Genomic DNA, 12,311 nt, shown 5'->3' with positions numbered 1-12,311 from the left:
CTGCTTTAACAGTGCTACCACAATAATTGCAGGCTTTGAGCAGTGAACTTACTTTTCTCTTAACCTACAAATGCAAACATAATCCCACACGATAAACATCTGTTGCAACTGACACTCATCTAAGGATACAACCTGATAAATATAAACAATATTAGAAAGACATAAAAAAAGATGTATGGTATCAGAGAGATAGGCAGGAACAATTTAACAAATGACTTAATTAGCAAACTCCAAACACCACAAGAAAGGGTACCAACCAAACCACTCATTTCAGCACTGACAGAATACTGTGGTGCATCATCATCAGGCCTATGTGATCTGTTAGCCTGGAAGAAAGAACAGAGAACCAAAATTAAATAAGAAGAAATCCTATTCAACATATTAATAGTCATTAAATAGAACTGAAATGGAATCTTGCACTAAATCATGTTTCATAAATCTAAACCCAAGTAATTAAGCAGGGCCAAAACAAAATGAAGAAAATACAGTACACATTTACCAAGCAATTCATGGAAATGTGTAGCAAATAAAAAGGAAGGAGAGCTATGGTGTCTGCAATCTATAACAACTTAACGAGAAATAGTGTCTAGAAAAAATGTAACAGGTACTTTTTTATACAGAGAAGGCATAACTATAATTAAGATAAAAGATAAATATTAAAATTAAGAGTTCTATTAAGATATCCATACCGAAAGAGTTATGGTTACATCACAAGGAGCCAATATAGAATTATAATATTCCCCTTCAGATCTTATATTAGTTGCTAAGTGGGAGTTACTCATCCAATTCACAGTTACCAATTCCATTGAACCATGAAATATACTGGAATAAAATTCCAGTCCTTTAATCTCTACGATTTTATGCTCTTGGCCCACCCTCACCCTTGCATTATAAGACCTGAAAAATGGAGAATAAAATAAGTCAAATATTGGTCAACATATAAACTGCCATATTAAAAAATTTGCACAACAGCATCAACAGAACAATACAAATTAGTTAAATTTTTTAACTTTAGTGGAGGTTGATTATAAAATGCCTAAATGGTTTTGGTGGGAAAATTAATATTGTTATTGTCAGTGAAATTTAGGTTAAAATGCAATATTAACAAACACCAGTTAACTGAACAATGAGAAGGCCAAAATAAGCACCAGCGCCGCCCCCCCCCCCCCCCAAAAAAAAAAATGTGTTTCCTGTCCTATCATGTAGCTATAAATGAAGACAAAATTTACAAACAAGGTTATGATGCCACTTTTTTTCGGAGACTATAAGGAATCTAATCGAACTCTATTTTATGTATACCCCCCCCCCCCTTTTTCCCCAAAAAAACAAAAAAAACAAAAGTGTGAACAGGCACAGAGAGAGATTCACTAGTAAGCAAGATGAAAGTGAGAGAGCATCACCCAGCAACATTTTGCTTCATGGTCAAATTAGAGAACTTCAAACCAAACATAACATGCCCCTGCAAAAATACAGTAAAATTATGAGAAAAGAAAAAGCCAATTGGATTTATTATCCAAAAACCACCACCAAATCTGTGGGTTTGTGTTGGGTCCATTTGAAGGGGAAAAAGGTATGGCAATTGGCATGAAGATAAACTTACCATGTCATTCTGCATATCACTGTATAAAACATGAAAATTCCTAATGTCTACTTGAATGCTGTCAAGAACCTGATGAAAAAGGATAAAGCATCAGGGGTCATATCGTATCACAAATCATGATAAAGCTCATTGGTACCAGGTATGATATTACCACTTTCTTTTTGTTTCTTCATTATTTTAATTATTCTTAATAAAGGGAAAGCAAAGAGAAGTTAAAAATAGATGAAGAAACTTACACACACACACACACCCCATGTAACAAGTGGATTTTTTACCATCTGAAAACCCATTCCTAGACCAGCAACTGACCACATAAACATTGGTGTGACAACCATTGACATGATGGTATCAAAGGCTATTTAACCAAGAAGCCAAGAGTTTTAATTCATGTTGGCTCCACTAGCCTTTAGCTCTTTATTTAATCAAGTTTCCGCAACATATGACTGACATGTTTTGATCGGATTGACATCAAGAAATAAGCATAAGAAACAACAATATCAATATAAAATAATTCTACCTTTGCAGTGATGTGAGAAATGAATGATTGGCCGGCATTGCTACCTGCAGAAGATAAAGCTATTAAGTTATTAACAAACCAATTTTATGAGTATTTCAGTCAAACATCAAATGGATTTAAAAAATACAAAATTAAAATAAAATACGAATGAATTAACACAAATGACAAGTCCAAAAGCTCAAACTCCAAATTTTATATCTTCTTTAGTAAAGTTAAAAGATGCAACAAAGCTAATCAATCCTTTTCTTTCAAAAATTAGGACAAATGCAATAGGGACTAAAAAACTGCAAATTGGGGAGATTGTAGAACCCAACTATAAACAAAATCACTAAAAGGAACTTTAATGGGTAGGACTTCAAATTGAAAACAAAGGACTTACCACTCACACGTCTGGATAACTTTTCCAACTCTGCTGCTGCTAGCTTAGCCTTTTTGCCAGCAAATTCTCTTTTCTCGACAGCTTCAGCACCCCACTATCACCTCAAAATTAAATTGTTACGGAAGAAAAGATGCAAAGTGGAGGAAAAGATATCCTCCCAACTAAGAATACAAAGAAAATCAAAACATTTGTGAACTGCGGATTTCCAATCTCTCAACATGTGAGAGGGAAGTCCTCTGAAGAGACCATGTGCTTTACACCATACAGATGACTGACACCTAATTCCTTTGATGTAATGTGTGGATGCTAAATAGGTCTAGTGTGAATGTATGACTTGATATCTAAAATTTCCTTGTCTTTGTTAGTTTGTTATTTTCATTAACTCATTAAGTAATTATTCTATGGACATATAAATAATTGTTACAAAGCATCTAATACAGTCGTGAAAGTTTATGAAACAGATGACTGTACTCAAAGTGAAAGAATTAAGACGTACCTCTTGATCATCTCTCTGGGATGCAGAAACAAAGACATCCTCTAAAATAATTATAATAGGATCCCAGGGCTTTTTCCAAGGAATTTTGATGCTTAACCTCCCAACTCGACCTAGCCAAAAATTACAACCTCCATTAGGTTAAAGAAAATAGGAGCACCTTTGCACATACCTTCCATCATCCATGAATTTTTCTAATCAACCAATGTATCAAGGGGGGAAAGAATAGTACGGAATAATGGTAAAACGGAAAAAGTCATTAAAATGTATATAGAAGGATAAGATCACTGCACCTTGCTTTAGTGCAAACGGAAGCTGGAGATAATCAAATGCTTCAAGTATTAGCTCCACATTCTCTAGTAGTACCACCTCTAAATGATAACAAACATTCAACTTTAAAATCAGTCCACAAACAACCTTCAGTTAAACATACTCACAGATACAAAAATAAGTTCACACACACGTTTAAGTCCTTCAAACATACAAGCAATACCTGTTTCATCCTCATCTCTTCCACCAATAAATAGGTCATGACATCAGTCTGGCCCTTCATTATTAATTTTTGACATTCAATTGGTTTTTTTATGTCCTTTTTTGACATAAAATTGGTCATTTTATAATTTGACATTTGAGGACCATATGATGCATTTAATATAAGAGGACAACATGGATGGCACTTTATCTTCACCACAAGTCCAAATGTTCAATCAAATCCATTTCCGCAAGAATAAGTGGCAGCAGGAAGAGTATCAATGTAAACTATATTATCAAGTGTGAATGAGCTTTCTAGCATTTACAAGTAAAAGTTAAAACCCATAATTTATGGTTTAATGGACTAAATCAGAGAAACAAAATCAACCCTAACCCAACACCATTACAAGGAGCACCAAGCTCAGCTCAAAAAATATAAATTCATGTCATGCTATCATGTTCCCAAAAAGGTGCAGTATTAGACATTATGCAAGATTATTACCAAAGAAGCACTTAAAGTGTGTTACGTACCAAGTCTAATCTTCAGCTGCTCTTTCTGGATATCTTTGAAATATCGACCAAGGTAACCCAAGAGCAACTGCTGAACCAAGCCTTCAAACATTGCTTAGGTATTATATTTGCCTACACAACAACATCAATATCTTCATCTGCAGAAACTAATTACAGCCAGGTTAGTGAAAGCAAACAAGGATTTGAAACAAGCAGAGTAACAGAAATGCTACTTTTAAACACTTCTTTTTTATATTAATATAAGACTATCAACCACTTGGTTTGAAGTTTGAACTATCATGTAAAATTCAGCTGATTCCATCTTTTTGGTGCAATTGTGCAAAGCAATCAGAATTTCCAAGCAGAAGTTTGTTAAAACTAGTCCTCACTGGAAAATCACAGATATATAAAACCAAACTGAAATTGAACCAAAATCATCTAGCTCAAATTTAAGTACAAAGTCGATAAACGAATTTCCACAACGCAAATTGATAAGTCATTAGTCACAACTAAACACTAACCACTAACAACTATACAGCATTCAGAAACAGAAATTAGGAATAAAAAGAGCTAGAGTAAGTACGGAGAAGAAAACGAATAACAAAAACGTTGAGAAAGAAACGAAAGCAAACGCACGTGGAAGAACGAAGTAGGTGCAACGGTGTGAGCCGTCAAGCAGCAACCGAAGACCGGAAAGACGCCACCGTCGACCTGACGTGATGCGACCGGAAACCGGTGACCGACGAGGCGCGCGCGGTAGCTGGGAGATGCGAACGTCGCTCAAAATCAAAAGCAAGGAAGCTGTGTGTTCTCGCGAGTGACACACAGAATTGTCGAACTTTTTCTCTTTTTTTTTTTATTATTAATTTATTCCGCAACTCTTTTTTTGTATGGACTCCGCAAAATGGTTTAACTAAAAAAATTAAACGGGTCATGGCCCATTCCATCTAAAATAAAGTACTATTTTGACCCTTGAATAAGACTCCAATTCTCGAGAAATTAGTTTTTAATTTGTTGGGTTAAGAGATATAATGAAAAATAAAAAAAAAATTATTTTAGTTTCCAATGTTTAGGTTAAGGGTGTTCGCGGACAGTTCGGTTCGGTTTTAAGAAAAAAAGTCATTCGATCCAAACGTTAAATTTATATGCGGTGCGGTTAAGATTTGATAAATTTTTTTGGAAATCCGATCCGATCCGATCCGATTACAAGCGGTTTGGATCGGTTTGAATTTGTAGTTTTTTAAATAAAAAAATTAAATACATATAACAAGTCTCAACATCAAATTTTAAACAACTAACAATGACATAACAAGTCTTAACAATATTTTAAAAAACCAACGATAACATAACAATAGAAATAAATTTATAGGTTAGTTAAAATAAATAAATAAATAATATTTTGAACATAAAATATTTATTAAATAATAATACATGAATAATAGAAAAATGTATAACAAATTGAACATGTTATAAGTATAATTGTAAATATAATAATAAAATAATAATATTATAGCACATCGTGCGGTTTGGATTGGATTGGATCAGTTATAAAAAATAGATCCAAAATCCGATCCAATCCAGCGGTTTGCAAAAAATAGAATCCAATCAAATCCGAATTAGTACGGTTTTAATCTATTTTTGGTTTGGATTGGATCTGATGAACGGTTTAATTTGAATCGGTTTAAATTTAAACACCCCTAATTTAAGTCAAATTCTAATTTGATCTCTAATATTTCAAAAGTCTTATTTCTATCCCAAAAAAATTTAAACAAATTTAATATTGTCTTATGATTAAATTTGAGCATAATAGTTATCAAAACAAGTGACCTGAACATTAATAATATTATTAATTATTAATTAAGTCATATCTTTTTTATTTGTTAAAAAATATAACGAAAATTTTTTTCTTCTTAATTTTTTTTTGTACAAAACTTTAAATTTTAATCATTAATTATTAACTCTTCAAAATAAAAAAAAAATATTTATACTAATAGTTATTAATGGATTAATTTTATTTACGTGTTGAAATCAAATATTATCAATTTTTATATAGGTAAATTATTTATATCAAATTTATTAATAGAATAATATTAAACTCGCTTAAAATTTTTTAGGAATTGAAGTAGAATATTTAAACAATTTTGCAATTGAGTTAAAATTTTTAAAATATTAAAAATCAAATTAAGATTCACTCCACTAAAATAATATTTTACCCAAAAATTAAAAAACAACGAACAATTATATTTGCTGTTTGGGAAAAAAGGAACTCAAATTGTTGTAAGAAAGCTTTCCTTCGAACATCGCTTTACACAGAGAATCGCGTCCCTCGCCCCTTTCTGACGCTGATCATTCTTGGAAAAACCCTATCTCCTCTTCAAAGTTAGTGCTGCGAATTCTCAAGGTTCTTTTGTTTTCGGTTCTTATTTATTTTTCTTTTAATTTCTGGGCCTTTTGCAATAATACATCATTGCTTCTGTTTCATTTCGTGCAAAATTGTTCGATGCGTAGAAGAAATGGACACAGTTCTACTTATGATTTTAAATTTAGGGTTATGCGATCCTTTGGTTAGGATAAAAAGTTTTTCTTTTCGATTTTCTAATATAATATCCCTTTATGGTCAGGACAATTTGGTTTGGGGGATCATTGTTAGGGTATCTCATGATTTCATAATTTCTTTAATTGATTTTCTGATTTAATTCAAACCTGGCATGCTTAACATGTCTGTGATTTGTGGAATTATCTTTTATGCATTTTAAAGCGAATGTGTTGGGTATTTCAACTTTTATAGCAAAACTTGAATTAATAACATGTTTGTTTACAGGTCCCATAAATGTGATAGACATTTTTTTATTTCTTTTAAATATATGTATAAGAGTTGAACTTGAACTTTGAAAATGAAAAAATAGACAGTGCTTCTCATCCAGTTTCTTTCTTTGAACATCATATGGATGGATTATACCTCCATATTGATTTAGTTTGTGAATGCTTTGTATGAGTGTTGCTTTGCAAATATTTTATCATTTCTCTTGAGCAATGTTAGAAATCATATGATCGGATGTATGTATAACTTGAATGTCTAAATATCCTGGTTGGATTTTAAAATGACACTTGCGTTGCTACTGAAAGAGGTTGTTGGATGTCTTTGATTTTCAAAAACCCCAGTCTCTCATCTGACTGAAAAAATGACACTTTGTGTTCCTTTTTGGCTTATTTACTCTGATTTTTGCTTATTAACATTAATTTATTGGTGATATGTTTTGTAGGTTGTGCATTTATCCATTTTGGAAACTTTCTCAGCATTGCATTTGCTTAAGCCATTAATTAGAGACATCCAATTTTGCTAATCATGGATAGACGACGCATGACTGCCACCAGGCCTTCAGCCATGTCTTCCCCTTCTGTCACTGCCACTGCCACCACTACCATAACCATTGGAAGCTCTGATCCATCATCCTCTTCCTCACAACAAGAACAGCAGCAACCAGAAGTCCTTTTCCTTCCATTAAGTCGCAAGAAGAAGGTCACATGGAAAGAGGGCACGGTAGACAATGAGTTTATGCAGAAGAAGAGCTCCAAGAAGTGCTGTATCTTTCACAAAGAGAAGTCATTTGATGAGGATGACAGTGATGAAGATGACAATCCAGATAACTCCGATAAACATGCCCACGATCACAGTGATGGGGGTTGTTGCTCCAAGAGTAATGATGAAGCTGGTCCAAGCAGTTAAGGTTCTGATTGATCACAGCTGTGATAGATAAAACTGAGAGTCATATTTTTTTGTAAATGTAAAGTGTTTCTAGCAGTCAATGAAGCAGGAGTTTTAAAGTTGATTAGTCAATGGAATTGTTGGCCTGTTGCTTGGGTTGAAAGCATAAAATCATGTCATTGAAATGGTAGCAATGCTTTTGTTTAATGTTAATCATTTTTTCTTTGAAACTTGATTTGATCACAGCTACCTTACTGTAGTAGAGAGGGCTTCATGTTTGTTGAACATAATACACACTAATCTTCACTGCAAGTTATAAGCTCTTCCTTTGTTCTATATGCTTATGTTTTTTATGATACAAAGATGGTTTTTACTTTCTAATATTATTTGCCATCATCATTTTATTATTATTATCATGGCTGGAATGATTGTTAAGAATAATCCTTGAATGATTTTACCATCTTATTTCTTTAAATAAAGTTTGCAACCCATTTTTAGGCGAATGGTATGGTAGAGTCAACAGAAAAAATGAAAATTATACCGCTGGTCTTAATGGCTGGTTTGGTAAGTTATGCTACCCTTGTCCACTGTATATATACATGTTCATCTTTCTTTGAATAAGGTTTTGGATTCAAGTTCTTTAAAACAATAGTTCTCCACTTGAATAAGGTTTTGGATTCAATTTCTTTATAATGATTAAAATTGTTTCATGTAGATTGTAGAGATTAGTTATGGATTAAAAAAGTAAAATAAAATAACATAATTCATAGCTCCTGGATCTAGGAAATTTTGACAATGGGCAAAATATACATAATATGATAATATGCACATCTAACTTTATCTCTCTCATTCAGATGATAATTTAAAATTTTTTGTCGTTATCCTGGATCTGCTGTAAGGCTCTCTACTTCGAATTCGAAATACTTCCTTTTGTTATAAGAGGCTATCCTGGATCTGCTGTAAGGCTCTCTACTTCGAATTCGAAATACTTCCTTTTGTTATAAGAGACTTAACGCATTATTAATGGAGTGGTGGTAGTAACTTTGGAGCAAAAAAAAAAATTGAGAAAAGGGGAGAAGTGGGTTCATCCTTTTGTTATAAGAGGCTTAAAGCATTATTGATGGAGTGGTGGTAGTAACTTTGGAGCAGAAAAAAAAAATTGAGAAAAGGGGAGAAGTGGGTTCAAAACTAATATTATAGTGGGGGCAACTAATCTTTAGGATAAAGTATACTTTTTGTCCCTGAAGTTTGGCAAAAATTTTAAAAATATCCCTAAGTTTTATTTTGTTTCAATTTTGTCCCAGAAGTTTTTTATTTGTATCAAATATACCATCAACAGCTCAATTTTAAAAATATTTAAGACCAATCTAACAATAATATATGAAGATTATGCTTGATTTGCTTATATTGAGAGTTGTTCTTATAAAATCGTTGGTCTTAAATTTTTTGAAAAATTAGCTGTTAAGGGTATATTTGATGCAAATCAAAAACTTCTAGACAAAATTGAAACAAAATAAAACTTAAGAGTATCTTTGAAACTTCTGTCAAACTTTAGGAACAAAAAATATACTTTACTCTAACTTTTATTATTCAGAACTACTAAAAGTTTTTTAAATCTCAGAGTCAAGGAACTTGCCTCCACTACTTAAAGAGTAAATCCGTCCCTGGCTCCCACACACTTAAAACTGAATGGTGTTTTGCCTACTTTTGTCCTTGTTTAAAAGACTGACTCAGTCTCATGTTGACTGAATCAACCTAGTCCAAGTTGTAGAGAGACTTGCTTTTCCACTTTTGAAATTTGAGTTTGATTTTATACTTTTAACTAATTGATATGATATATATATATATATAATTATATATACACACCACTTAAGAACTGAAGCTAGTTAAATATATTTTGAAAGAAATATCAACACTAAAAATAGAACCCAAGATACATTTTTTCAAGGCAATATGATTTGCTTAAAACTGAAAATAGAAACCAAAATGATTCAAGAAAACTACTTTAAAAATATGTTCATCAATCACAAATTACCATATGCTTTTAGTTTTTGTTTGACTTCACAAACCAGTCCTTCCACATCCAAATTTTAAAGAGAAACCTGACATTAATCGGTTATTTAATTAGACGGATACTTCTCTTGTAGAACCACTACTTGTTTGTTTCAACATAATCATCATACTCTATAATCAACAATATATAAATACTGAAAAGTTTTTATCCACATACATCATAATTTACATATGCTATTTTATTCCTAACAAATGAAAATGGCCTCAACATCACCAATGCTAGTTTTTGTCCCATTGAGTCGGTTGTGACCGAGATTTAACGTCCTCAAGGATGATAAATTCGCCAATGATGCTGGAGTAGGACCTGTGATGGTGTTGTTACTGAGATCCAAGACTTCAAGATGCTCAAGCTTGCCTAATGAATCTGGAAGTTCCCCACTTAGTTGGTTTCCTTGTAAGACAAGGCTCTGCAAGTTCTGAATTCTTGATAGCATCTCATGGACTTCACCCTGAAGAAAGTTACTGCGCAAATCGAGCTGCACAAGAGTTCAGCTCAAATTAGAAATCCATGAAAGGATCCCTTGATTGAGATTGTTGTTTGAAAGATCAAGCACTTGGAGATTTGTGAAGTTGGCTTTCCCTTTTGATGGTGCTAAGTTATCAATTTAACAATTCTCCAAGTGCAATTCGGAAAGGGAAGGAAGTGCACCAAAAACTTGAATCCAATCAAGTTCTTTATGTAGGTCTGTACTACTCAAATCAAGGTATTGTAATGAAGAAAGGGTTGAAATCCAATTAAGGTTACCAACTTGAAGAGCCTAGTTGTATCCAAGATTAAGATGCTGCAGGTTTGAAAGATTTCCTAGCTGATAAGGGATTAGTCCCATGAATCCACTTAAGCTAAGGTCCAAGTATCTTAGTCCCTTCATTGAGCCAAAGAAGCTTGATATTTGAGTATGAACAAAATAGTTCAAACTCAAGTCCAGGCTCATCAAAGATTCTAGTTCAAGCAAGGAAGGACTAATCTCACCACTCAACTCCATGTAAGGCAAGTTGAGCAGGGTGCTGAGATTGAGTCCCACGACTAGGCCGGTGATGTTGTCGCAGCGAACTCCTAGCCATCTGCAGCAGTCCTTTTCATTAGACCATTATGAGAGCCTGTTAGAAGGGTCTGAGAGTCCATGCTTGAAGCTGAGGAGTGCATTCCTTTCTTTCTCATGTCATGTTTTGCCCTTTTGCCATGCATAAACTGAAGTGAAGGAAGGTTGTTAGAATGATGAACAGAATCGAGAGAAGAGATTGAGTTGCATATGGGGATGCCATGATAAATTACTAAACCAGGAGGAATATTATTGTATATACTATATAGTAATAGTAGTTGCTTAACACAATAGTGTAGGGCAGTTTATATGTGAAATTATTAGTCTATAACTATAACATATCTATCACATATATGACTCTGAAATGCTTCTGAATATGTAGATGGGAATAATTTGTGTGAAGTATTAGTATTTATCTTTTATTTTTTACTTTTTGCTTTTATTAAGGAGTTGGAGCAAAAAATCTGTTATTCGTCTCACTTTATTTTGCAAGTATTACTCTTATACAAACTTTTAACTAACTCCTATGTTTATCCACATGGTATTTTTTTCTAAAAATGGAAAATATATTTTCTTTTTCTTTATAAGAACAGCAAATTGCACGCTAGTGCTTATTAATTGTTGGTGGGATTTCACGTACTGTTGTTTTTTGTGAAGTTTATAGTTAATACCTGTTAGATGATAATTTAGTAAAATTTGAGTGACATCCGCACAATGCACGAAGAGATAGATTATTTATACTATATATTATATTTTAATGAATGTTATATTAAAATATTTTAGAGAATATATTATAAATATATTTTGAATTTATTTATTTTTAAAAAAAATATAGGTTATTTATATTACAATGTTTTTCTTGTGAAGATATATTTTTATTAATAAGTTATATAATGAATGATTAGATTAAACACTTGACACCATTCATTTTTTTTTTTTCAATAGAGAGAATCCACTCCCACAATTTACAAGAGCTATAATTACTTAATGAAAAAATTAATCCAAAGGACCACTAATAATAAATAATTATTAAGAAGGACTAATTACATTAAAATTATTTTAAAAGGCCAATTTAAATCGATTCAAGAAAAAGGATTAAATAATTATTTTAAATAAACAATAATATCTTTAATCAATTTTTAACATTAAAAAATATAAAAAGAACTCTAATTCAATTTTTTTTTTAATTTCTAAATTCCTAAATTTAATAACTCTAAATTTTTAATCTTCTTTTATAAATATTGTATTATATAAAATAGACTAAAAGACAAATAGGTCCCTGACCTTTTAAAACGGGGACATTTTCGTCCCTCAAGATTGGAAAATACATTTCGATCCCCCACGTTTCAAAATGGGAGACAATTATACCCTTCCGTCCGTTTTGGGCCAAAAACGGCAACGGACCCAGCTGACATGGAGGGGCACTGAATGACTTGGCCGTTACGCTCGCTGAGGTGGATTGGGACGAAATTTAAGTGGACAAATTAGTCCCTGAAGTGCCAAACGACGCCGTTGCCACCAT

At 32.5% G+C, this 12,311-nt stretch overlaps 2 protein-coding genes and 1 pseudogene across 7 annotated transcripts in view; 1 reads left to right on the top strand and 2 right to left on the bottom strand.

Moving 5' to 3' along the window:
* The window catches only part of LOC107644837 (vacuolar protein sorting-associated protein, putative (DUF1162)), a 29,363-nt gene extending 24,512 nt beyond the window's left edge, over window positions 1-4,851 (bottom strand). For 2 of the 5 annotated variants that reach the window (XM_088489141.1, XM_088489142.1), the window contains exons 1-11: window positions 4,607-4,805; window positions 3,992-4,128; window positions 3,283-3,360; window positions 2,993-3,102; window positions 2,497-2,590; window positions 2,118-2,161; window positions 1,601-1,669; window positions 1,401-1,459; window positions 690-897; window positions 258-326; window positions 53-132 (exon numbers count right to left, since the gene is read on the bottom strand). In XM_088489141.1, coding sequence (XP_088345267.1) covers window positions 53-132; window positions 258-326; window positions 690-897; window positions 1,401-1,459; window positions 1,601-1,669; window positions 2,118-2,161; window positions 2,497-2,590; window positions 2,993-3,102; window positions 3,283-3,360; window positions 3,992-4,082 — 902 coding nt within the window. In that variant the 5' untranslated portion in view covers window positions 4,083-4,128; window positions 4,607-4,805. Of the gene's footprint in view, window positions 1-52; window positions 133-257; window positions 327-689; window positions 898-1,400; window positions 1,460-1,600; window positions 1,670-2,117; window positions 2,162-2,496; window positions 2,591-2,992; window positions 3,103-3,282; window positions 3,361-3,991; window positions 4,138-4,606 lie in introns of all 5 variants that reach the window. The other 3 variants (XM_088489139.1, XM_088489140.1, XM_088489143.1) reach the window with 3 other exon arrangements.
* A 1,368-nt stretch (window positions 4,852-6,219) lies between these two features.
* LOC107644836 (uncharacterized) lies at window positions 6,220-8,012 on the top strand. 2 transcript variants are annotated; one of them, XM_016348777.3, is made up of 2 exons: window positions 6,220-6,349; window positions 7,234-8,012. In XM_016348777.3, the coding sequence occupies exon 2, from the start codon at window positions 7,317-7,319 to the stop codon at window positions 7,695-7,697; it is 381 nt and encodes a 126-aa protein (XP_016204263.1). In that variant the 5' UTR covers window positions 6,220-6,349; window positions 7,234-7,316; the 3' UTR covers window positions 7,698-8,012. The 2 variants fall into 2 exon arrangements, with proteins under 2 accessions (XP_016204263.1, XP_016204262.1); XM_016348776.3 differs by having other exon boundaries at window positions 6,237-6,371.
* Window positions 8,013-9,811: 1,799 nt separating this feature from the next.
* Window positions 9,812-10,913, bottom strand: LOC110271661 (receptor-like protein EIX1; annotated as a pseudogene).
* Window positions 10,914-12,311: the final 1,398 nt, after the last annotated feature.

Source organism: Arachis ipaensis, chromosome B5, assembly GCF_059453495.1.
Source record: "Arachis ipaensis isolate K30076 ecotype BB chromosome B5, ASM5945349v1, whole genome shotgun sequence".
Taxonomy (NCBI): domain Eukaryota; kingdom Viridiplantae; phylum Streptophyta; class Magnoliopsida; order Fabales; family Fabaceae; genus Arachis; species Arachis ipaensis.
Note: the sequence above shows the minus strand (reverse complement) of the source record. Positions and strands in the feature narration are given on the sequence as shown.

What these genes read in the sequence shown, in the direction of transcription:
- LOC107644836 (XM_016348777.3), top strand. Translation starts at nt 7,317, where the DNA reads ATGGATAGACGACGCATGACTGCCACCAGGCCTTCAGCCATGTCTTCC.